Source organism: Erpetoichthys calabaricus, chromosome 3 (genome assembly GCF_900747795.2).
Source record: "Erpetoichthys calabaricus chromosome 3, fErpCal1.3, whole genome shotgun sequence".
Lineage (NCBI taxonomy): Eukaryota > Metazoa > Chordata > Cladistia > Polypteriformes > Polypteridae > Erpetoichthys > Erpetoichthys calabaricus.
This window is the reverse complement of record NC_041396.2, coordinates 256337877-256365440: the sequence shown is the minus strand read 5'-3', so window position 1 is coordinate 256365440 and position 27564 is coordinate 256337877. Positions and strand designations below refer to the sequence as shown.

The 27564-nt window shown below is 41.4% G+C and overlaps 1 protein-coding gene across 1 annotated transcript; it reads left to right on the top strand.

Annotated features, from left to right (window-relative positions):
- Positions 1–52: 52 nt before the first annotated feature.
- olfml3b (olfactomedin-like 3b) lies at positions 53–26640 on the top strand. The gene is made up of 3 exons (XM_028798093.2): positions 53–243; positions 22667–22952; positions 25474–26640. Exons 1-3 carry the CDS (start codon positions 139–141, stop codon positions 26256–26258), a joined length of 1176 nt encoding a protein of 391 aa, XP_028653926.2. The 5' UTR covers positions 53–138; the 3' UTR covers positions 26259–26640.
- The last annotated feature ends 924 nt before the right edge of the window (positions 26641–27564 follow it).

The following is a 27564-nucleotide window of genomic DNA, read 5'->3' as shown; positions in this document are numbered from 1 at the left end:
TGTAGCCTCAACAGGAGGAGGAGGAGAAGGAGGAGGAGTAGGAGGTCTAACTTACGGACAGCCAGCCCAGAACATACTGTGGCCTATTTCTGACTGACCGACTGACTGTTCTCCTCTTCCATCACTGGGCTCAGCACCATGGCGCTAAAGCAGGCCTTCTTCCTTATCACCTTCTTGACCCTGACCCACGGCCAGCAGCAAGCACTGCTTGATTATTTGGAGAGGCGATTGCTAGCTATTGAGGTAAGTCCGGTCGGTCCTGCATAGAGGGTTGGCATGAAATCTCATGCGTAGTCCCCAGAGGACTAACTATAAAAGCTGCGTAGCATGGTTCACTGTGAGGCCAGCGTCACTCAGTACCGGTACTTTGAGACTTCACAGATTATTTGAATTTGTTCGTTGGTCTGGTTGCAGGGTCATTCATAATGACTCGTCTCAGTTTCCATGGATTCCTACTGCGCCATACACTACAATCTCCCCCACCATTGTCTTTCTGGAGGTTTGCATGTGGCTCTCATCATTTAATTACATGGCTTGCCAAGCTAAACGGTATCATGTTGCACCTCTGGTGAGGAATGCACCTTACTATTGCCTGACTTCTTCTGGTTTTGATTACCGGACTTTCATTTGAGAAGTAAGGCATATTTTGCTCAGTACTGCATTCTGTTGGAGCATGGCAGGAAGGGGTGGGGGAGGCAGCTAAATTCCAGTCAAATTGCTTTGAATAAAGAAGAAATGCAAGCAAGCCAGATTACTTGTTCCTGTTGCCACCCCTTCTGTATCTACTAATCTAATGATATGCCAGTCACGCCATCATACACATATGTTAAGACGCGTCCACTTGTAAGTGGAAACAGGCAGGCAAGTTGAAGAGCACTCTAATGCTTGAGAATGGAAGATCTGAGGTATGTAGACACTCTAGAGATACATATGGACACCATTCATCCACTCATCTATCCATCCATCACTTTTCTAGCCTGTTCAACAAGCTCAGAGTGATGTTAGCAACAAGTTATGTAGAACAGACGAAACTTCAATTCCCCCAGAACATTCACAAATGTTTCTTATGGCATTTCAACTCATTCCAAGATCATTTGCATAATTTGTTCCCTTTATGATGTCTCCTCCCAGCTGGCCATGTTGGGTAAAAACTGGAAGATGCCTAGGGCAGTGATTCTCAACCAGAACTCCGTAACTCACTAGGGAGCTTCAGTGAACTTCCAGGGGAGCCACAAAATGACTGAAATATTTATAAATTATTACAGATTTTCAAATCATTAAAAATCAAGCTATAGAACGTTAAATTTATCTTTTTAAATTGTACCACTTCATCAGTATCCGAAATATATTACACACAGCACACCATGACTGTCTGTTTTGTCAAAGACCCCCTTTAACATACATTTCATACACTCACCGGCCACTTTATTAGGTTCACTTTACTAGCACCAGGTTGGACCTCTTTTGCCATCAGAACTGACATAATTCTTTGTGGCATAGATTCAACAAGATGTTGGAAACATTCCTTAGGGATTTTGGTCGGTATCGACATGATAGTATCATGCAGTTGCTGCAGATTTGTAGGCTGCACATCCATGATGTGAATTTCCCATTCCACCAAATCCCAAAGGTGCTCTGTTGGATTGAGATCCAGTGACTGTGGAGGCCATTTGATGTTCAAGAAAACCGTTTGAGATGATTTAATCTTAACATGGAGTATTATTCAGCTGGAAGTAGCCATAAAAAGATTGGTACACTGAGGTCATAAACATATAAAAATGGTCAGAATCAATACTGACGTAGGCTGTGGCATTTAAACAATGTTCAGTTGGTACTAAGGGGACTAAAATGTGCCAAAAAATATCGCTCACACCATTATGCCACCACCACCAGCCTGAACTGTTGAAACAAGAGAGGATAGATCCATGCTTTCATGTTGTTGATGCTAAATTCTGACCCTACCACCCAAATATCACAGCAGAAAATGGGACTCATCAGACCAGGCAACGTTTTTCCAATCTTCTGTTGTCCAATTCTGTTGATCCTGTGCAAATTGTAGCCTCAGTTGCCTGTTCTTGGCCGACATGAATGTCACCCTGTGTGGTCTCCTGCTACTATAGCCCATTTGCTTTAAGGCTCAACATGTTGTGCCTTCAGACATGCTTTTCTGCATACTTCAGTTGTAATGAGTGGTTATTCGAGTTACTGTTGACTTTTTATCAACTTGAACTAGTCTGGCCATACTCCATTGACCTCTGGCATCAACAAGGCATTTTCACACAGAGAACTGCTGCTCATTGGATATTTTCCCTTTTTGGACTATTCTCTGTAAACCCTAGAGATGGTTGTGTGTAAAAACCCCAGTTTCTGAAATCCTCGAACCGGCCCGTCTGGCACCAACAACCATGCCACGTTCAAAGTCACTGAAATCACCTTTCTTCCCCATTTTGATGCTTTGTTTGAACTTCAGCAGGTTGTCTTGACAATGTCTACATACCTAAATGCACTGAGTTGCTGCCATGTGATTAACTAATTAGATATTTGCATTAACAAGGAGTTGAACGTGTGTACCTAATAAAGTGGCCAATGAGTGTAGGTTGTATCTGTATGCAGTATAATTTAGCTGGAATACATTTACAACTGCCATGAAAATGCTTCTCCGGTGTTTGCTCACGTTTATCTGCACAGCACAGTGCACTGCAGCTACTAGCCTGTAGTTAAATCACAGCATAAGTACAAGGGGGTAAATATAATGATCTGTGCATGGGGGTCCTCACATATTCTCGAAGTCCACTGAGGTACCATGGAGAAATATAGATCAAGAGCGATTGCCCTACAATACATTCTTTAACTGATGCATATACCATAGTTATTACACATGGATGGAATAACTGCTTACCCCCTAGATCTCCCCAGTTTATCTGGACCACTCCTAGCTCTCACTGAACATTTTCTGGACCAGGGTATCATCTCTGAAAATATCTTAGATGTAGTCTGCTTTACCTGTTCATGTTTTTTTTTAATTTGTATGAGAGCAATTCCTGAAGGTTTCACCTCCATCTTACAATCATAATTGTCATTTCCTGGCAATGACAATTATTTTGGAGTTACCTGAGGCCATTCAAGCCTAACCATTAGTACAGCAAGACAGTAATTAAAACACACATCATTTTAGTAATATTAAAAACAGAGGTTTACAAGGGGATATTATAGTCATGGGGTACTTTAACTAATTGCAAAAGGCAGAGCATAAGACCAGGAATTTTTAGAAGAGATCAGTGACTGTTTTTTTAACACAGTATATTAAAGCACCAATGCTGGGTGAACCCTGTCTGGATTTAGTATTTTGTAATAATCAGGGTGTAGACGTGATTAAACCACTAGGGTCAAGTGACCATAATATAATACAATCCACATTGTACAATGCTTTATAAGAGAACAGATGCAAAGGCTAAAATTGTTAAGTTTATCTCTGATAGGGCAAATTTTGAGCAAATGAGCAAATGTCTAAGGAGGATAAACTGGGATAAGCTTTTAAGTGTGGAGACAATCGAGGAGCATTGGAACAGGATTAAAAATGTTTTACACATAATGCAGGGCAGGTACATACATAAAGTTGGAATTAATAGGAAATTTTAAAAACTGCAGTGGGTTAATAAGGAGTTTTTCCTGCAAAGGAAAAAACAGCTGTATAAGGTGTATAAGACTAATAACTCCACAGTGAATCTTAACATGAAGCTTAACATGCATCACAGGAACATCAATGGAAGGAATTATTAAGGTGTAGCAGTAGAGGTATTGATCCACCTCTTGAACCCTCAGGTACAACTCCAAACACCAGGTGAAAGTCCAAGACTTCTTTATTTTACAATAATATTGTGCACAAAGCACCCTCCACTCCACACTATTCATATAATCAATAAACACTATCACAAATACCAATCCTCCTCTCCCAGACACTTCGCCACCCTACCTCCCAGCTCAGCTCAGTGTACTGGGCTTTCCCAAAGTCTTTTATACCCCCTGACCCGGAGGTGTTCCTGTTCCATTACCCACAAGTCCTTATTCCTTCCGGGTCAGGGTAGAAGTCCTTTTGTTCAACCTGGAAGTACGTCATCTCTCCTGTTCACGTGACCAGGACGTACTTCCAGGTTATAGGGCACATACGAGTCCATGAGCCTCCCTACAGCAACTCCTGGTGGTCCCCAAGGTATCCAGCAGGGCTGTGTATAAAAACTACATAGTCCATTCGGGGCCCGTCCATGCTGTCGGGAGAGCTCCTCCTGGTGGCCTGGGGGTGAGGGCCGGAATATGAAGCCGGCCATCCACCACAAAGGATAAAATTGAAGAGCACATGGCAAGTACAGGAGTTTTTCTGAACAATCAACATAGGTTCAGAAGGAGGAGGTCATGTTTTACTAACATGCTGGAATTATCTGAGGAAGCAACAAAAGAATATGGTCAAAGTTGAGCTTATGATATTATTTTTCTTGACTTCAGAAGGCATCTGATAAGGTGCTACATGAGAGGTTGGACTTCAAACAAGTGGGAGTTCAGGGTGATGTTTTTAGATGGGTTCAGAATTGGCTCAGACACAGGAAGCAGAGGGTGATGGTGCGAGGAACCTCATCAGAATTGGCTGATGTTAAGAGTGGTGTTCCACAGGCGTCAGTGCTTGGGCCACTGCTGTTTTTAATATATATAAATTATTTAGATAGGAATATAAGTAAGAAGCTGGTTAAGTTTGCTGATGATACCAATATAGGTGGATTGGCAGATAATTTGGAATCTGTTAAATCATTACTAAGAACTTGGACAGCATACAGGCTTGGACAGATTTGTGGCAGATGAAATTTAATGTCAGTAAATGTAAAGTATGACACATAGGAAGTAAAAATGTTAGGTTTGAATACACAATGGGAGACCTGAAAATCGAGAGTATACCTTATGAGAAGGATTTAGGAGTCATAGTGGACTATATGCTATCAACTTCCAGACAGTGTTCAGAAGCCATTAAGAAGGTAAACAGAATGTTAGTTTATAAAGCATGATGTGCAAAGTACAAGTCCAAGGAGGTTCTGCTCAAGCTTTATAATGCACTGATGGGGCCTCATTTGGAGTACTGTGTGCAGTTTTGGTCTCTAGGCTACAAAAAGGACATAGCAGCATTAGAAAAGGTCCAGAAAAGAGCGACTAGGCTGATTGCAGGACTACAGGGGATGAGTTATGAAGAAAGATTAAAAGAGCTGATAATTTTTTAGTTAAAGCAAAAGAAGATTAAAAGGTGACATGATTGAAGTGTTTAAAATTATGAATGGAATTAGTACAGTGGATTGAGACTGTTATTTTAAAATGAATTCATCAAGAACACAGGGACACAGTTGGAAACTTGTTAAAGGTAAATTTAGAACAAACCTGTGTGGTACACAGTAGGACTTTAGGGTCTTTCAAAACTCGACTTGATGTTTTTTCAGAAGAATTAAGTGGACTGGTGAACTTTGTCTGGCTGAATGGCCTGTTCTCAACTAGATTGTTCTAATGTTCTAATGGTCTAATATGGCAGCATGCCTTTTATACTTGTTAATTCCCTGATCATTGTGAGTCACTACAAACCTGCAGGGCTGGGTCCAAAAAGGAGATCCTGACATGAACACCGGCCGCTCCAAAATCCAATTAGAGTCAGGGAAATTATCAAATGACTTTGCCAAGAGAGTCTGTCCCAACTCAGTTAAAGTCTGTGTAGAATCAATATAGTCCATCTATGTCTTGCGATACTAGTAGGAGTGCGTATCTGAAGGTGTCTTCTGATGGACTGGTTTCCATTCGGGGTTGACTCTTGCTTGTAGCTGATTCTTCTGTGATAGACTCCAACTCTGCACAGCCCTATAATGGAGTTAACAAGCTCAGTTTAGAATATATATGGAGATTAGACCCACATGAACTGCATATGTTTCTAACTCTACTGTGTGATAAGTCTAGTCAACAGAGGTGAACTAAACAATTCACAAAAAAATGAATTTCCAGAGAAATTAAGTGTTTTGCTTCATAAAAAAAAGTTTGCAAAATAAATGACATTTTGCTTACAGCAAAATTCACGCCACTAACACAAGACAAAGTGCTTCAATGCATTAATTCCACATATGTCTGCCTGTCATGTAGAATTTAAATAACAATTTCTAGTGGAAAAACCAAATCAGCAAGCATTTATTTCCTCAACTAGGAAAAGTTGATAGGTAATGGCGGTTGTCAGCAGTGGTGACTTTTTGCATACTGAATTTGCTTGTAGAGAAAACTCAGTAATGTGCACAAATGTGATTTGGTTTGTCTTCATGTGGAAAATATACAGCATCTCTCATTTTTTAAAAAAAGGAACTGCACTCCTCCACAGTGATGTGAACAGGAGCCATGCAAAAAATTCAATTTACCAATGTGGTATGGAATTAAAAGAACATAGGTGAACACAGAAGTGTGAACAAGGCTTTAGGGTGTATTATTTCTTATTTTGAACCCTAAAAAATGTAAAACCTCCAAAAACTCTTTAGTGAGTTTGAGTTTTGCGATTGTGAAAATGAATTTCAGAGTCATTTTGAGAAACTGCATGCATATTGGAGCTTAGCTGTTCTACTACTCATCACTACTTGTCAATAAAGCTTCTTTGAACTGCATGAACATTTGGGGGACAGACATATATATGCATGTGAAAGGAGGGGTTAATGATAGAGATACAGTGGAGAAGACTGAAGGGCTGTATTGAAGATAAACATTTATGTTTTTTCAATTTATTAAATAAGATGCGTAATATTTTATTTGTGTGTATTTAATTTAGGAAGATGTAGCTTTTAGGTAATACACTGTGTGCATTTAAACAGGAGTTTAGCAAATAGGTTTGGAGGAAGGCAAATGCAGTCACAGGTGGTCCTGACTGACAGGATCAATGTCATAATGCTGTCTGGAGATGAGGGGAGAAGCTGCAGAAGATAAGGTGCAAGGGCCAGCAAGAGAAGTAAAGTTTTAGAGCATGGGGTGGGCTAAGTTTGAGACCATTTTAAAGAGGGGAAAAGGAGAGGAGAAAATGGGAGCCATTAATCTGTTTTTCTTTTGAACAAACAGCAAAACAAACTTGACGGGAATAACAATGTGTTTTTGGATTGTGGGACACATTTATACATATAGACAAGAACTCTAGGAATGATATGCAAATGTAAATCAAATGTAAAAAATGGAGCTCTGTCCTTTATTAGAATGTATATTTTTAAGCTCAGATAAACTAACCAGTGTGTATATGCTGGTAAGATAATATGATATAGGCATTTGGGAACTTTGTTAATTGTATCTCATAATTAGCTTGAAATAACTTTACTGAGAGGTAGCGAGACCTAGGGAAATTCTCAGTCGTTCATTTTTTGACTGATATCACCTTCCAAAATAGTCTTCAAGCCATGGTATAAAAGAAATCATCTTTACTGGCTTGACACAGACTCATGGAAATAACAGCGTTCAATTCCAAAATTAACATGGACAAATAACAATTCCTTCATTGGGGTAACTCTCAAGCAGAAATGTTCACTATTCATTAACAAAAAGACACACTCAACTGGAACAGAAGTTCAAGGTAGACACAAAACAACTGCATAGATTTAGATTGCATATTGGAACTTATAGTTTTCTTTTCAATTTCATGACAAACATCTGCACATCCATCAACAATGTCTATATTTTCTTTATTCCAGACAGAAATATGATAATGAATTATTTCTTTTTCATTAGCCCATTAATTAAATTGTGTTTTCATTAGCTACAGCTAGACAGGAGATTTTTGAATGGAAATGGTAAAAGGCCATGCCAGAATGCTTTTAGAAGATCCACTCCCACTTATGTGATTCCTCAAATGAATGGCTCCAGTGGTCCAGATATTTAACAAAGTTTGAATATAAGCTCTTGACAGGACTGTAATATTCTTCTGTCATAATATTTCCATCCTTGACTAAAACCTCCAACTGTACCTTTACATGGATGGTTGCAAAACACTCTAAGGTTGTGAATATGCAGTGTAACCTCTCTGTCAATTATGTCCTTTCACGGAATAATCTCCCCTACTTTGTGAAATGCTCTGTAACAAAAGAAATCCTTAATTTTACGCAAAGCTCACATAGCAAAACTGTGGGGCATTTGTCTTGAGAAAGAAAGTATGCTTTCTGTATATCTGAAATATTCATTCAAGAGTTGGTCCCAGAGAAAGAAACGGTGTGCTGCCATGCTATATATTTTTTTGCATTAGAGATGTTTATGGTCATATTCACTACAATAGCATAGTGAAATTCTTGTGACACAGTTGCAGTTATGTACAGTATAAATGAATACAGTAAATAAATAAGAGTAGCAAAACATAAATAAATAAACCAATAAACACATAGGAGTTGTGCACAGTATAATTACATATAAATCAGCGGGTGGGTACAGTACTCAATGCAGGGCAGGTAGGGTCAGGTTACTAGGAGTTCAGTGATCTCATGGCCTCTGGAAAGAAGCTGCCCCTGAAGAGGGAGGAGCGAGTGGTGAGGCTCCAGTAGCAGTCAAAAGAAGAATGGAAAATAGAGGATGAGCTGGATGGCTGTTGTCAGAGATGATGGATTCAGCTCTCCTCAATCATACGCTGTACTGACAGCCCTTTGGAGGAGTTTGAAATCCTGGCAAGTCTGGTTATGAATCCACACCGTGATGTATCCAGTCAGAATACTTTCAATAGGGCAGCACTAAAAATTCACTTCCCACCCAAAAGCTCTTTAGCTTCCTCTTGAAAAACAACTTTTTCTGGGCATTTTTAAGCATGTTGGTGGTTTTGGTCAAACTATGAAAGGCATTTGGTGATCTGGACACCCAGGAACCTGAAACTGCTAATTGTCTGGACAGGGGAACCGTTGACGTGGAGTGGCTTGTGACTGCCTTTGATCTTTCTTAACTCAACAATGACCTCATTTGTTCTTTCGACATTCAGGAAGAAGTTGTTGTTATCGTACCATACAGTCAGGACTTTTACCTCCCTTCTGTAGGCAGCTACATCATTGTCACTAATGAGGCCAATCACAGTGGTGTTGTCCACACACTTAATGATGCTGTGGCCCTCATGCTTTGCTGCACAGTCAAAGGAGAATTGACTGTATAGCAGTGGGCTGAGGCAGAAGACTTGTGGAATGCCAATGTTAATGAACAGCGTGAAGGAGGTATTTTTGCCAATCCTCACTGACTGAGATCTATTTCATAGGAAGTCCAGGGTTCACCCTGTGATGGCGCAGTCTTTCCCAATAAGTTTATTCAGGCACTGTGCGTCTCTTGAGATTAAGTTGCTTCCCCTTGAGACTGCAGAATAGAACACCACACTGGCTACTATGTACTGGTAGAACATTTTCAGCAGCTTGCTGCACATGTCAAAAGACTTGAGTCTCCTTAGGAATTGCAGTCTGTTGTTGCCCTTCTTACACAGTGCCACTGTGTTGTCAGACCAATCCAGTTTGTTGTTTACATGGACCCCTAGGTACTTGTAGCTCGCCACCATTTCCATGTCCTTCCTATGGAGGGTGACTTGTCCCAGAGGCTCTTTCACATGCCTAAAGTCCACCACCAGCTCTTTTGTGTTGCTAATGCCATCCATCCATCCATTTTCCAACCCGCTGAATCCGAACACAGGGTCACGGGGGTCTGCTGGAGCCAATCCCAGCCAACACAGGGCACAAGGCAGGAACCAATCCCGGGCAGGGTGCCAACCCACCGCAGGAGTCTTGCTAATGTTGAGTTGCAAATTGTTGTCTCTGCACTAGAAGACAAAGTCCTCCACAGCCTTCCTTTCTCATCTCCATTACTAATGCAGCCTATGACAGATATCTGAAAATTTTTGTAGATGGCAAGCACTGGTATTGTACTGGTAGTACATTGTGTAGAGGGTGAACAGGAGGGGTGACAGGACAATTCCCTGAGGTGATCAAGTATTACACACCACCATTTCTGACACACAATCCCTCAGCCTCACAAACTGCTGTCTGTTAGTCAGGTCCTCCATGATTGAGGAGATTGTGGGGGCATCAAGATGCAAAGCCTTGAGCTTTTCTCCCAGGTGATAAGGCAGAAAGGTGTTAAAAGCACTGGAAAAATCAAACAGCATTATCCTGACTGTGGTGCCGGCTTTGTCCAAGTGAAAGTACGCTCTGTGGAGCATATACCCTGTAGATGAGAGAATCTTCCACACCCATATGTGTCTGATAGGCAAACTGCAGAGGATCCAGATGCTCTGAAACCAGGGGCTGTAGCTGTTTTAGTACCAGCCTCTCAAAGGTCTTCATGATGTATGAAGTTTGAGCAACTAATCTGAAGTGCTTGGGATCCTGGAATGATCTTTCTTTGACACTGGGACCACACAGGATGTTTTCCACAGCTGGGGAACCGTCTGCAAATTATGTATACTGTATATCCACAACAAAACACTCCATATCAATTGGAAGACTCTCCACGGCTGTACTTATTTGGCTGACATCTTTATCCAAGGTGACTTACAAAATTTATGATGCAACTTGCTCAGGGTCCCACAGTGTCAGTAGAAGAATTGGAACCCTGAACCTCAGGGTTTGAAGTCCAAAGCCTTAACCACTACACCACACATTTACATTTACATCATTTAGCAGACGCTCTTATCCAGAGCGACTTACAACAGTGTTTGTTAGTTTTTTCGCATACCCCTTGGGGTCAGAGTGCAGAGTCAGCCATTGTACAGCGCCCCCTGGAGCAATTACAGGTTAAGGGCCTTGCTCAAGGGCCCAGCAGAGTAGGATCTCTTTTGGCAGTGACAGGGATTCGAACCGGCAACCTTCGGGATACCAGCGCAGATCCTTACCTCAGAGCCACCACTCCGCCTCCTCCAAGACAGTTATGTACAATGTGTGCAGCACAAGCAACACTTTTAATGTCTTTTCTCATCTTTTCCTGCAGTTTTTTTCCAGGCATCATTCCATCCAGCTCATCTCACCACTGAAAATGGTGTTATCATTGTCTGCACAAAATCGTACAATCTTTTCACTAATAGAAAATTTCTCAATCACTTTATATTCTGCTTGCAAATCTGTTGTTTCTCCAGTCAGAGCAGAAAATTCCACTCGAGGTCCACTTGAAAGTAAAAAATAACGTAATAACAAATAACAGAAAAAATTTAAAAGCCTTATGATTTTATGCATTTGTACTAAGACTAACAAATGAATATCACTCTTAATCTCAAAGCACTCCTTTCACTGACATGTTAGTTAAAATATTGCAAATGATGGATTCCTATTTGGTACATGCAGAAGTAAACTTGGGATTGTAGACTTTTTGGATTAGTTTGGCTGAACAGTCACCAGATCTGAAGCTATGTCCTTGAACCTTTGGATGATATCCAAACAGAACTTCCCTTGCATACATGTTGATGGCTTCAGGATTATGCTTATTAAGAAAAAAACTTGTTACAGCTCTTGTTATGGCACACTTACCCTTTGAGAAATAGAAAATCTGCTTAAGTGTGTTAGACATATAATAATCATAATAATTAAACTACTACTACTACTAGTACTACTGCTAATAATAATAATAATACATTACATTTATATGGTGCTATTCTCACTACTCAAACCGCTTAGGAGAACGGAGCCACTTCAACCACCACAATTCTGTAGCGCCCACCTGGATGATGCAGCTGCAGCCAGTCTTGCACCAGTATGCACACCACACATTAGGTGGTGAAGGGGTGTGAGGGATAGTTAGCCAGTCACGGACAGGGGATGAGTAGGGGGCCAGAATGACCAGGCCATGATGGGTAATTTAGCTAAGACATCAGAAAAAACCTTACTCTTTTTCAAAAGCTGCCTACAGATCTTTAACGGCCACAGAGAATCAGGACCTCAGGTTGTATGTCTCATCTGAAGCAGGGCAACATATTTGCAGTACAGTGTTCCCATGAAAGTGCTGGAGCATTGGCAGCCACATACAGATCACAGGGTAAGTGCACACTGATGGCCACACCTACACCTCTTACAGCAGCAACCCTAGGTTTTCCATGATGGTCTCCCATCTAAGTACTGTTCAGGTCCAATAGATAGAATAGATATTCATAAATTCAAATTCTTTCTGAAAGTTCTTCATTAAAAGAGCCCAATATATTAATAGATTAAGCATGTGGCTAAAGCAAGACATCTTAGGCACTTGCACAGTTCCCATGTTTGGAAGCTTTGCTTAATAAATGCAGAATATCTGACTGGTCTGGTATTTTCTGTTCTGAATATATAGCAAAGTGTCAGTCAGTCAGTCATTGTCCAACCCGCTATATCCTAACACAGGGTCGCCGGGGTCTGCTGGAGCCAATGCCAGCCAGCACATGGCGCAAGGCAGGAACAAATCCCGGGCAGGGCACATGCACACACACACACATACACACACCCATACACCAAGCACACACATTAGGGGCAATTTAGGATCGCCAATGCACCTAACCTCCATGTCTTTGGACTGTGGGAGGAAACCGTAGCACCCGGAGGAAACCCATGCAGACACGGGGAGAACATGCAAACTCCACACAGGAGTTACCATTGCGCAACCGTGCTGCCCTTAGCAATGCGTTCTTTCTTGAATGACATTCAGGCTGCCCGTGGCAGCATATGTCACTGAACTGAGAAATTAGTTATATTTAAAATATGGAACAAATGAGGGCGGCACGGTGGCGCAGTGGGTAGCGCTGCTGCCTCGCAGTTGGGAGACCTGGGGACCTGGGTTCGCTTCCCGGGTCCTCCCTGCGTGGAGTTTCCATGTTCTCCCCGTGTCTGCGTGGGTTTCCTCCGGGTGCTCTGGTTTCCTCCCACAGTCCAAAGACATGCAGGTTAAGGTGGATTGGCGATTCTAAATTGGCCCTAGTGTGTGCTTGGTGTGTGGGTGTGTTTGCGTGTGTCCTGCGGTGGGTTGGCACCCTGCCTGGGATTGGTTCCTGCCTTGTGTTGGCTGGGATTGGCTCCAGCAGACCCCCGTGACCCTGTGTTCGGATGGAAAATGGATGGGTGGATGGATGGAACAAATGAGTTGGGACACCAAAATTTGGCAAAAAAAGTAGAACTACCCTGAAAAATAAGGGACATTAGGTCACCATAAGGGGAGTGCAATGACAGGGTGACGTGAACACAAAATAAAAATAGAGGGTCAGCTTCTGATATACTCTACATTTATGGTGTGGGATGTGTGCTGGGTTAGACGGGTATTAAAGGGGCCAAATGTGTACACACTCACAAGGGGGACAGACAAGATCAATGAAGAAATGAGAACACTTACACACAGGGCAGGGGAGTGTCAGCATACACAGACGTACTGGAGGACAGAAATACACACACACACTTTTATATAGGAACAGACAAACATGAACAATGAACGACAGGAGAGTGGAGGGAAACTTACTTACCTGCAATCTGGGTTGGTGGTGGTGGTGGATGTCAGACATACAAACACTTATAAAGGAAAGAAGGAGAGAGACGGACAAACATAAACAATTATGGAGAGAGATGATGGACACTTACCCACAAATACTCAGGGCTGGGGAACATGTAAGGATAGGAACAGATAGAAAAGCTGTAAGCAGACCTTCGAGTGGAGGAGCCCAGGGGCAGCTATGCATCTAAACAGATGTTATTCACTTCAGTCATTTTTATATAATGTTATTCCTAATGGACATTACTGCTGTGTAATTTGTCTTGTTTATCCACAAGGTTTTTGCTCAATTATCTGATCTTTCATGCATGTTGAATAAATTAGATGGCACAAAGACTGGGTCCCCTATTGCTTGTTAGCAGGTCTGCCTTCAAGATCTCTAACAGGAAGGGGGGCTGCAAACGGCTCTACTGATAACCGTCATTTTCTTTTTCTTTTTTTCTTTTTCCTTGCACTCTTTGTACTTCTAACAAATAAATCTCCAATTAGTGCTCCTTATTACCTGCAATTTGTCTTTCAGAATTTCTAGGCAGCATCCCATTGTCTATCTCATCTTGAAAATAAATATTGCATTAATTATATATACATTAGATGGATAATTGTTTCAATTAGTCATAAAAATGAATGCATATGAAATAGTTTTTGAAATTCTGCATTTTAATAGATTCTTGCTTATCATGCATGTTGGTTGGACATGCAAGTAAGAATTTCACTGTACTCTGCACATGTGGTAATATTACTATTACGGCTACTACTGCTGCTGTTTAATATTGCATGAATGTATTGTCTAATAATAGTTGATAAGAACAATGAAATTGTGAAATTCATCGATCCATTTCCTGAACCCACCTGCTACATGAGCTAAGCCAGAAATGTGAGCTTGCATAACATTCACGCATTTATTTCCAAGCCCACTAATTCCACCTCAAGTTCACAAGGAGGCAAATCCCCTCCTGAATGGGCTCAGTGTTCGTACTAGTGGGAAAATTTACAGTCACCATTTTGTGCAAATTGCGGTAAATCAAAAAAAAAAAACGGTGCACAGTTGTTGGACTGGAAGGTAACCCATTGTCTGGAATACTGAGGCAGCTAATTCAGTCCCAAATATGATACCATGATACCAATGTAAAAATTGTCTATTGTAAGACTCTCTCTAGAACATTCTTGTATTATGGAGGACCAAAACATTTTCTGACAATACTGCACTTAAGACAGGAACTGACCCCAGACAGGATGCCAGTCTGCTTTGAGAAATGCTTACAGTAAGTACACATCCACTGACAATATAACCCTATAAACCTATAAACACTGTGATAGAAGGCTAGTTTAATCAAACATGTTAAAGGAAATTGAAGTATGTGGGAATAATTCATGTGAACTTGGGGACAAAATGCACTGTCTGTACAAACAGTGACAGGGTCAGGAATTGAACCCCAAATCCTTAATTAATGGTGCACCATTGTACCATCCTTTCAAAACCAATACACAAATTCTATAAAAATATTTATAAAATTATTTTAAAATAACATTACATTATTCAAAACTGAAATTCTTGCAAAAATACTCTGCATTGAAATTGGGAGTGAGCAGATATGGAAGGAATAGCACTTACTTTATTCTTACAATTGCTCACAGAGTCCAAGTCTGAATGCTTCTTGCTCTTTGTCTCCAATAGCACATAATGCACTTAATTACTATTTTAGGTGCCTTTTGTTGCCAGCTGACAAGGGGAGGTGCCCATTAGAGTCTACAAAAGCACCCATACTCCATACGCCTATGAAAGTTGTGACAGATAGGGGGCGCTATCGTCCCCTTACACCCTCGGACAAAACATACTGACACCAGATAAAAGTCCAATAATGAATTTATTGTAATAAATATGTGCACAAAGCACCCTCCACTCCACAATACTCAATAATAATCACAATAATTACAATTCACTAATCGATAAACACAATCCTCCACTCCCAGCAGCTCAGTCACCCTTCCTCCCAACTCGGCTCCCTGCTGGGATCTCCCAGAGTCCTTTTATGTTCCCTGACCCGGAAGTGCTTCTGATCCCCCAGTCCACGTGATTTCCCAGCACTTCCAGATCAGATGAAAACTCCTTCTTTTCTTCAACCCAGAAGATACGTCATTTCTTCTGTCCCCATGACTGGGAAGTACTTCCGGGTTATATGGAAAATACAAGTCCTTGAGCCTCCCTGCAGCATCCCCTGGTGGCCCCCATGGTATCCAGCAGGGCTGTGATGAAAGACTCCAAGTTCCACGATGCCCTGCTGGAATTTGGGGCTTCTCCATGTTGAAGGGATGGCTCCATCTGGCGGCTTGGGGGTATTGGCCAGGATAAACTGTCGGCCATCCCTCACAAAGTCCACAAGTCATCCTGCTGCATTGTCCATCTTATTCCCTCATAAGAGTCCACAAGAACACTCTGCTGTGATATCCTTTGTTCATACTCCATATAAAGTCCTAAACATCCCACTGCCCTGTTCATGCATCATGACTGATGAGACTCTATAATACTCTTTGCTGTATTATTCTGCACACACAATGTCATGAGTGTCTACAAAACACTGTGCTGTGCTGTCTGTCCTGCACCCTTGTGGGCACATGAAGCACACTGCTGCATTATCAGTCCAACAGCCTTAAATAGAAACACAAAATATCCTGCTGCGCTGTCTGTCCTGCACATCTGTATGAGTTTTTGTGCCTGCGACACCGACTGGCTTTTCTACTAACACCTACTACAGGATGGCATGGAGCTGCCAAGGAGCAGTTTTGCCACCTGCCAGTCTTCATGCCTTAGTGATATTCTTGGTCCTGGCCAGGGTTTAACTGCATGCAATTGCAAGTCATAAATGGACACAATAAATTGATAAGTTGAATGATCAATTAATTGGCTAACTAATTTTATTTAAACTAATCTCTATATATAAAATCCAATGTCTGTCTGTTTTCCATCTGTCTGTCCGCTTTTCACGAGAGAACTACTTAACGGTTTTAGATTGCTTTTTCTATAATTTGCTTGAACATTCTGGTTGATTTTGCGACCTTGGTCATTGCTCTAAGTATCATAGTTCGCTTGCAGTACCGATTTATTTAGGCGAATCAGAGAGAGATGCAGCGGGCCGTGGAAAAGGGGGTGGGGCCCTCCTCACTCACGCACCAGCCTTGAGGCGTATCTTACCTCCGCTTAGCTAGAGAATGAGAGAACTACTTAGCGGTTTTAGATTGTTTTATTCTAGAATTTGCTTGAACATTCCGGTTGATTTTGCGACCTCTGTCATTGCTCTAAGTATCATAGTTCGCTTGCATTATCCGATTTATTTGGGCAAATCTGAGAGAGACACAGTGGGCAGAGAAGAGGGGAGCGGGGCCCTCCTCATTCATGCACCAGCCTCAGGGCATACCTTACATCCGCTTAGCTAGTGAACAAGAGAACTACTTAATGGATTTAGATCAGGCTTTTTCTATAATTTGCTTGAACATTCCAGTTGATTTTGTGACTTCTCTCATTATGCTAAGAATCGTAGTTCACTTGCAGGAGCAATATATTCGCACTAATCCAAGAGAGAGGCTGCAGGCCGAGGGGAGGGGGAAACGTGATATCAGGAGTTGGGAGTTGGCATTTTGGAGGGTAACTTTCCTCTGCTTAGCTAGCGATACCTTTTTGTTTATTGATTTTAAAATAAATGAGTGGAGTCAGCAGAGACATGTTGAACAGGTGAACCTGTGTGTCTTCTCTTATCTCAATTTGCTTTCCTCATGTCTGCTCTTAATTGCGCATTTCTCTTTCTTTGTCTTTTTTGTCTTTCCCCTATTTATAATCTTTTCCCTCTTTTCAAGCTACAGATCACATCAGACATCCTTTGTCTCTCCAGTTAGAGATGCATTAAGCACTCATATTGTGGAGGTAATTAAAGAAATAAAGAAACCTGTTCCTTTAATTAGGGTGATCATTCATGTGCACAGACATAACTTGCCCCACATACTCAAAAGGAAAGCCTCAACCATACAGTTATATATTGTAGACCCTCAGGGTTACAGAGTAGGGTGGGCTTGGACACTGAAAGCAGATAAAAAAACAAAAGAAACTTCTGATCAGTTCTGCAGTTAAGAAGTACATCGTACCCATCAGTACAAAGTTCATTTTAAGGTTATGCCTCAGAAGCATAGAAATGCAACTAAATCTGGGTGGAAGAATATTGAGCAATATGCACAGAAACCAGTTCTTTAAGTAAAAATACTCATCCATCCGTTTTTTTTCTGAACCAACACACTTCACTTTAATGGCACATTGGTGAAACCAATCTCAGCCAGGTTTGGGTATAAAGCAGGAACCAATACTAGTTGGCATGACATGTAATTATCATCTTCCAGATCTCACTGTATGTTAAAATTTGATATGACAATGTATTTGTGCTAATACTGTTGTTTTTAAAATGTGTTATAAGTGTTCATTTGATAAGAGAAACATTTCCACATTCTAAGAAAACAAAACTGCTTAACAGGTACAGCTTACAGCTTAATTCATAGCATAAAACTGAAGGCTGCCAGTGTGGTCCTCACCACCGAGTTGCTGTTTGGCCATAAATGAGTTGCCAGTCCTTGAAGTGCATCAACTATAGACTTGTAGAGTCTTGAGATGGTGGTCACTATGGGAAAGATCTTAATAAAGTAAACATTGAATGCTTTGTATTTGGGTGTATACAGTTAATGCGGTTATCATAACCCTGTGTTTAAATCCTGGCCTATTAGTTGTCATCACATCCTTTTCATTTCTGTCCATTTCCATTTGTTGTCATCACGTCCTTTCCATTTCTGTGGGGGTTTTCTCTGGGCACTATAAATTTATCCCACATTCCCAATTGTATTTGAGTTGAGTTTGAATGGCCATTCTGAATTAACCCTGTGTGAGTCAGTGGGTAATGTAATGGACTTCCTATTCAGGGACAGTCCCAGCTTTGCTCCAGATGCTACTGGGATGGACGTTATCCTCCTGTGACCCTAAATTGCATTGAGCAGGTTTGAGAATGTTATGCTATATCATGTGTGTAAAGGTATCCTGTAATGGACTAGTGTACCATCTGGACTTGATTTTTCACCCTGCAACACTTCAATGCAATCAAAACATTTGGAGAGTTTGTAGATGGACCAATGATCTTTCCTTGGCTACTCTGTTTTCATTCCAGTAAAGGCAAGTCTAGTTTAAGTGTTATCAGACATGCATCTGACCTGAAAGGTGCCAACTAACCTCTTAGGGGGACAAAAAGAAATGTCAAAACCAGACTTTCAGCTGTTACCTGTAACCTCTTACCTGTGTCGTTGCTGGTATTGTACCCCACATATTCAATTCTAGGGACCTTTATAGCATGGGGGCTGTCTTTCCTTCCAAGCCTTTACTTCAACCCAGTTTACCACCAATAGAAAGCTTTACAAGAGTTTCCTCTAATGGCCTTAAGGGACTACATTTAGACAAGGAATGGGCAATCTTTGCCTCTTGGCTAGCTAGTAAAAATTAGACAGAAGAATTAATTTAGATAGATAGAGAGTGTAGGAGGCATACAGGATGGACAGGCATCCCAGCAGGGAGTCGGGAAGATCCCTTACCCAGACGGGACACCCCAAGGATAGAGAATGGTATCCCAGTCAAGAGAAGGAAGGAGCTCGCACCCAAACAAGGCTGTCCTAGGGGATGGATGGACATCCCAGCCGGACATGGTTCCAGCACCTTCCCAGGATGGGAGTAAAAGGAAGGACAGGGAAAGACTCTCGCAGAGGGATATCTAATTCCCCCAGGTGCTAGATGGCAGCAGCCCTCCATGATGGCACCCATTCAGAAATCAGCAAGGAATGCTTGTAGATGTAGTCCGGCAATACATCCCTGTTGATGACCATCGGTGCCACAAGGAGGCGCTGTAGAGAGATACACTCCCCAATTTATGGAATTGCCATGTGACCCGGAAATACTTCCGACAGACAGTCGCCCTGGCCTTAAGAGTCCTTAATAAAAGGGACTGTATTACCTTATCCAGGTGAGTTAGAGCTGGGAGGAAGGAAGGCAACACTCGACTGGAGGAGGGCAGTGCGGTGGTGAGAGGAAATGAGAAGAGAGAGAGTATTGAAAGAGAGAGAAGGAAAACCTGTATTTGTACTTGTGCTACTTTTGGAGGATTTTTGGTAAATAAACCTTCCATTATTTGAACCCGGGAATGTGTTGGTGTGTTCATATTGGAGTTTGGGGTTCACTGACACCCTGGTTTCCATCATGATAGATAGATAGATAGATAGATAGATAGATAGATAGATAGATAGATAGAACTTTATTTGTCCCGGGGGGGAATTAGGCTTTTTACAGAAGCTCTTTAAATAAATAAATACATAAATACAGTCAGGGCCGGATTTATATGAAAAGAGGCCCTAGGCTATTCCACTTATGAGGCCCTTTCACCTTCCATTTTTAAGTTTGTAAATTACATGAGAGATAATAAAATTTTGCTAACAATTTGAATGTAGGCCCCTCTTGATCTTGAGGCCCTAGGCTGAAGCCTAGTTAGCCTATAGGAATATCCGGCCCTGAATACAGTAGATAGATATACACATACACACTTTGGTCTGAACTCACACCAGAATGAGTAAAAAGTTGTGCTTTGGCAGTCCCAGTCCCAGTGAGATTTTATGTAGACGTATTGCTGTTGGTATAAAGGAGCTCCCATAGCATTTCTTGACGCACTTCTGCTGAATAATTCATTGGCTGAAAGTCCTCCATGTTAGTGAGTCAAAGAGGGGATGTGCAGCATTGTTCATAATGGCACTTTATCCATCCATCCATCCATTTCCTAACCCGCTGAATCCAAACACAGGGTCACGGGGGTCTGCTGGAGCCAATCCCAGCCAACACAGTGCACAAGGCAGGAAACAATCCTGGGCAGGGTGCAAACCCACCGCAGGACACACACAAACACACCCACACACCAAGCACACACTAGGGCCAATTTAGAATCGCCAATCCACCTAACCTGCATGTCTTTGGACTGTGGGAGGAAACCGGAGAAGCGAACCCGGGTCTCCTAACTGCGAGGCAGCAGCGCTACCACTGCGCCACCGATAATGGCACTTTATTTTTGTTTTGCTACGACCCCCAGGGGGTCCAGAGTTGCCCTTTTAACTAGCTTGTTGACTCGGTGGACCTCTTTTGAAGTGTTATAAGAATTATTGTACATGGGTGAGTTCAAGCAGTCTTCATTCAGTATCAGATGGATTATTTTCTTAGTTGCAAATTATGTGTTCTTAATCAAAAGAAAAAAAGAAAAATATTTCTTACTGGAGAGAGAGCTCCTTAAAAAAGTATGTAACAGCAACAACTCCATGATTGTGTCCATGAAAGGTTCCTTGCCAATGCCTGTTTTTGCAGCTGAGCTGTACTCTTTACAAACGTGTCAGAAAAGCAGTATTTGAAATGAAAGTGTTTAAGAAGATCAGCAAGTGAACTGAGAAAACTCTTTTTGAAGCATGTGTCGGAGACGGCAACCACCTCCCTTCTCACACACATCAAACATTGCCTTACATGTTCTTATCTCCATTAATAGTGGATGTCAGGATATTTTACAGTTTCTCAAAACACACAGAAAATGATTCTAAATCATAATCATAATAAGTCAAGATTATTTTCCCATGGGAGTCAAAAGCTGCAGTTTCTAATTAAGCAAAAAAACTTGAAATCCTGCTTTGCCTTTCAGCTTTACCAGAATAAGATGCACTTCTGATCAGCTTCACAAGACTTTCCGGCTAAGGCCTATTGCCTGACATCTGTCAGCTGAGAAGGTTAAAGTATACTCTTAAAAATAATGTTCTTTAACGGCACTATATAGTTCTTTACTGGGTTGTGTGGTTTCACATAGAACTATTGCTTGCCAAAGCACCATTTCATTCTGGGAAGGGTTCCTTGCATGTGAAGTTGGTTCTTTCTGCTTTGAAAAACTTCCTAATATGTATAAAAAACATGATATGTTGGGCTACCTAGTAGAACACTAACTCATTAGGAAAACCTGGACTTAGCCTGTGTTATTGTATGCAGGTACAGTCCTTTTAAAATCATGTTCAATTGAGATTTTACAAATCTATTGCCATCCATTCATGGTTATTTACAGTATGGAGCCTGTTATGGATCTAAATAAGTAAAGGTTCATTCTGGGACCTTCATGCGGATGGGTCTTTCAGGAACCAAAAATAGTTCCACTATGGCATCGCTCTGAAGAACCACTCTGGCCCATTTATTTTTAAGAGTGTGTACCTCCATACAGTTGTCAAATCTAAATTGTCTCAGTGAGAGTCAGTGATAATATGCTTGACATGGGAATCACCTTCATCACACCAAAACACAATCATTAAAGGAGTTAACAAGTTGCTGTTTTATATAATGCCTGGACCAGAGCACACCATCATGAGTTGCTTTAAAAACTAAAGAAGGGTTATGTTATATTATGTTACTCTATGTTGAATTATGTCTGGGACTGGAGTCTTCTTAAAATAACAGTAAAATGTAGGTAGACAGTAAAATGTTTGCGGTAACCACCCTGTATACTTGAAAAGATGAGGGTGGATATAAGGCAAAAAAGCAACATTATGCCTTTACAAACTTGAGTCCAAAACAGAGGTACAATGACAAAGATGGCCAACATATAGCTGATTGATAGGAAGAGGCGGGACTGGAAACAGAAATGATGTCAGAGGCAGGAGTGGAAGTGGAAGTGACGTTGTTATGAGGCGAGTTCTTCTGATGGTCTGCAGAAGGAAAGAGAAAAAAGAGTTAGAGTACAGTGCCAACCCCTGGTCCGGAGGAGAAACGCATTTATTTGAGCCCTTAAACTGTCTCCCATGCGCATGTGAGTGACAATGTAAAAGACATTTTTTATTTTGTATAGCACCTTTTATTGAGTAATGAGCACACTATTGTTAATCAAGAATTACAACACATCACATTGCTCCATATTGAATTATATTTGAAACTGGAAAATCTTAATTTTGCTAAAATCAATTAGTCCTTATTTTCACATAACACCCTTTACATAGCACACCTCATGTGGACAAGAACATGATACAAAGTTTCAAGTTAAACTGGCAGATTACTCAGACAGAAAACAAACAATTCACACTCGCACCCCCTTTCTTTTTGTAGGACCGCATTTCGGTGTGGCATGATCAGACCAATCGATACGCAACTGAACTGAGGGACTTCAAACAGCAGATTGTTGGTGTCTTAGAGAACGTGGAGAAAGAACGAGAGACGCTGCGTTCTGATATGGAAAATGTCAACACCCGTGTTGATCGCATGGAGAGGGAGATGGACTACCTGGAGACCCAACACCCTGCCCCACCATGTGTGGAAGTGGATGACAAGCTTGTTGAACAGCAGGTCACTAAAGTGAAGGAGAAGAACAAGGGCAAGTATGAGAAACTAACAGGTAGGTGAGCTGGTAAGGTGCTGTTTGGTTTGCCATAATGCTGTAGATTCCAGGTGTCCACATACATTTACTGATTTGCACCATAGTTTAGTCTTTTGACAATTGAATGTGTTTGTCTGCGGTGGGCTGGCCCCCTGCTCGGGGTTTGTTTCCTGCCTTGCACCCTGTGTTGGCTGGGATTGGCTCCAGCCGATCCCTGTGACCCTGTGTTCGGATTCAGCGGGTTGGAAAATGGATGGATGGATGTCTTTGTTTTGTCCAAGCAGGAGCACATTAACTCAGAACAGAACAAGCCTCTAGTGGCCGATTATGAGGCAACTGCCAACATCTATAGAGCAACATCCATCCATCCATCCATTTTCCAACCCGCTGAATCCGAACACAGGGTCACGGGGGTCTGCTGGAGCCAATCCCAGCCAACACAGGGCACAAGGCAGGGAACCAATCCCGGGCAGGGTGCCAACCCACCGCATATAGATCAACATTTGCGAACTTATTTGTATGTGTGTATCTAACTCCATGAGTGTAGTTTTCATTATGTGCATTAGTAGTTATCTAAATCTTGGTGTATATGAGGCAAATTAGCACATTTGTGTTTCTCTCACTGTATATGCTACATCTACAACATGCTGTGGGTGTTTCTGCTTTGGTAAATATATCTATACCAGTAACGGTGCACTGCACGATAACGTGCAGTGAATATACTTGACTTGAGCATTCATAGCTTTCATTCTCTTTCTTTCTCTGTATATTTAGCATTCATTTGCTCAGAGTTTGATTAGCTTGCTGCTTCTGGAGGTGCTCTTCTTTTCTCCACCCTAGCAACCTGCTTCTTCTCTTCTTTCATCGGCATCTTTTCACATTAAAACTGATTAAGTCAGTGTTTGTACTGCAATTACTTAGTACCTTTTCCTTAATTTTTCACTTAAGCTGGCAATTAAGTCTTCAATCTGCCTCAAGAATGATTTAAGATATGAAGAGGTAGGGGAAGTGACGGCAAAGGTGGTAGGGATGAGAACAGAGCCCGTATGCATGAGCCGCACATAGCTATTTATAGGTCTATATATTTATTTCACCTTATACAAGTTCTTGTATTAGGAATTTGTTAGTTTTCGCATACCCCTTGGGGTCAGAGTGCAGGGTCAGCCATTGTACAGCGCCCCTAGAGCAATTACAGGTTAAGGGTCTTGCTCAAGGGCCCAGCAGAGTAGGATCTCTTTTGGCAGTGATGGGGATTCGAACCGGCAACCTTCTATATATGTATATATAGTGACCACCAGAACCCCAAACCCCAGACACAATCTCATATACACAAGTCCTGGTATAAATAAAAGGGTTATTAAGAATAATACCTTGCATAAAGGCACCAAAAGTGGCATAAACCAAATATAATTCTTCTCTCTTTGTCCCTCCTTCACACTTACCAGGCGAGCTTTGTCTGTCCTCCACACCGAACTCCAACTTGCTTGGATGAGGTTGAATGGCTTCTTTTATGTTTGACCTGGGAGTCCTTCTGGTGCTAGGGCACAGCCCAGTGGAAGCACTTCCGGGTCAATTGGAAGTCCCACAAAGTAGGGAGTATAACTCCTTGCATCATCCTCTTGCAGCACCCACGGACCACAATCGGGCTACCCCACTGGACTATCATTCCCATCATTCCCTGCAGGTTTCTGAACAGGTACCAAAGCCCAGGGATGCTGCCATCTAGCAGGCTTGGGAGGTTTTGGGGTTTCATGCAGCTTTACATCGGAGCTTCCCAAGATCTTTATGTTATATTGACATCCCTGATAAGAATTTTTGCAAATTTAGTAAAAATAAAAAAATGAAAAGTCCCATTGACACAAGTATTCATACTCTTCCCTCTGTACTTAGTTGAAGCCCCTTTTCCAGCTATTACAGCCTGAAGTCTTCTTGGATAAGGTTCCCACACCTTGAGTTGGTGATGTTCTGCCATTCATCTCTGCAGATCCTCTCAAGCTCTGTCAGGCTGGGTGGAGACCATTGATGGACAGCTATTTTCAGGTCTCTTCAGAGATGTTCAATTAGATTCAAATCTGAGCGCTGTCTGGGCAACTGATGAACATACCCAAAGTCGTCCCTAAGTCATTTCTTTGCTTAGGATCATTGTCCTGTTAGAAGGTGAACTTAATGCCAAACAAGAACACAACTAGGTGGGCATCAGTGGTAAATGACCTGTGTTGGTTGAGGCTAGTTGTGCATTCAGTCAGTCAGTCATTTTAAAACCAGTCTAATCCAACTCAGAATCAGGGAGCCTATTGCAGCAGCTCCTTGCATAGGGCAGGAAAGAGACACAGAGAGGGTACCAGTCCATCGGGGGGTCAAGAAATACATAAACACAGCATAATCTTAAATATGGCAGTTTCCCACAATTTTCTTTATCTTAAATCCTCTAGAACATCTGATCTTAAACATGATTATGTGGTCTTTTGCCACAAACTTTAATTTTTAAATGTTCATGCAAATACCTTTTCATTCTTCACTGTTGTTGTCTTTATTACAGATTGCAGAGATATGATCTCTAGCATCAAGGCCATGAAGATTGTCAAGAGGATAGGTGGACCTATAGGACTATGGACAAAAGACCCAGTGGCTGAATCAGATAAAGTCTATGTTTTCAACAGCTCACATGGACACGTCATCTATGAATTTGCCACAATACGTGAACTTACCTCATCCTTGGGATTGACACGGGCCAGGAAAATCAAGTTGCCCTTCCCGTGGGCTGGCTCTGGGCACACTATATATGACGGCTATGCTTACTACATCAAAGAAGGCCAGGAGTTTCAAGTGATTAAGTTTGACCTGAAGAATGAGAGTGTTGTGGACAGTGCTGTGTTTCCTTCTGAGGAGCAGGTACCAGTCTATGGCCTCTCCCCTCAGACCTACATTGACCTCGCAGCAGATGAAGAAGGCTTATGGGCTATTTATGCCACCAAGGAGAATGAGAAAAACATCTGTTTGGCAAAGATGGACCCCAAGACTTTAGATATTGAGCAGATGTGGGACACACCTTGCCCCCGGGAGAATGCAGAGTCGGCCTTTGTAATCTGTGGCACCGTCTATGTGGTTTATAACACCAAGTTGCCCAGCCGCTCTCGTGTGCAATGTGTTTTTGATGTCAGTGATATGGTGACCAGTGAAGATGCCCCCCTCGTCTACTTTCCCAAGCGTTATGGCTCTCACTCAAGCCTGAAGTACAACCCCAATGAAAAACAGATCTATGCTTGGGATGATGGCTACCAGATTCTCTACAAGCTATCCATGAAACAGAAGCTGGATGTGTGAGGACCACAGACTACAGCAAGATCCATTCATCAATTTAGCAGAAAAACAGAAAGTCCACCAAAGTCATTACCCCAACATCCCCCTTTGTGGTGTGCCATCCACCCAAAGTAGAGTTGCTGAGGGTACAGGTACCATTTGGTTTTGTCTGTAAGTGAGGCTACATATCAAAAATGATGATCTTTTTGTTCATTTTATTTCATTTTTTTGCCAATGCTTATTGTTATAGTAAACTTCAACGTAATCATTCATTACATTTTGCACCAGTTAGTTTATTATTCTCCCAGATCTGTTTTTCTGTTACTCATTAAATGCTAATATCAGTATCCTTACATTTTGCTCGCATTGTTTTCAGTAATAAAGTTTGTATCTTGCTGATTGGTCACTTTGTTGCCTTTCCTTATCCCTGGGCTACTTTTAGCTCGACTAGCCTCTTAATTTGTTCCTTCTGCTGGTCATCTTCTTGCGGAATCCATTACCACAGAGCTGACTGCTGCTCCATTGAATCTGAAGTATAGTTTACTAGAATCCTCTACCCAAGAATCTCTTGTCAATATTGGTCAATTCTGTTGATTTCACATCTCTCCCATTTATGTTCATCTTATATTTGCATCCATTGCCCCAAATTTTGTTTGTGCAGGTTTATTCATTATGTTATGGGCAAGGTTATTAATTTTAAGGAGAACTATGACAAAAATGAAAAAATAATTTTGCTAATTGAAATTAAAGCCAAACTAAAAGAAGATCAATAATGAAAACTAAACTGAAATTAAAAACGTAAACCTGAAAGCTAACTGAAATAAAATTAAAGTAGGTGAAAAAAAGTATTGCTTCTGTTTTTTAAATAAACCAGTTTCCAGTAGCCTATAGTTGACTGTTCCATTTTTTTTGCCATGCACTATTTGGCAATGCAGTCTAATAAGCATAATAGTAGTCAGCTAGCTAGAACGAAAACATTTTTGTACATGGACATAATGTAAAGAATTGGATGTAAACTGAATTGGCAAGTTGAAATAAATTGCATTTTGCTTCCATCTAAATTCATGCTATTCACACAAGATGGAAGACAATTAGATATTCAGATAATGTGAAAACAACAAAGTTAACATTGGCCAACATCCCAGTGCTGCAGTGTGGGCACCTTGTTGAATTCATAGTAAATTGAAAAGCCAAATAATAAATCATGTCAACACTAGGTAAGTGGAACTAACAATGTGGCAACTCACTACTGGTATTTATTGTAGAGGGTCACATAGAGAGTGCTCCGACTGAAAAAGCAATTTTACAGCTTGTCTAGAATGAAGGACTC

Bases quoted from the DNA above. Each gene is read 5' to 3' on its own strand.
- olfml3b (XM_028798093.2), top strand. From the start codon at position 139: ATGGCGCTAAAGCAGGCCTTCTTCCTTATCACCTTCTTGACCCTGACC. The intron at 244-22,666 runs GTAAGTCCGGTC...TTCTTTTTGTAG, and splicing joins GGCGATTGCTAGCTATTGAG to GACCGCATTTCGGTGTGGCA. The intron at 22,953-25,473 runs GTAGGTGAGCTG...TCTTTATTACAG, and splicing joins CAAGTATGAGAAACTAACAG to ATTGCAGAGATATGATCTCT.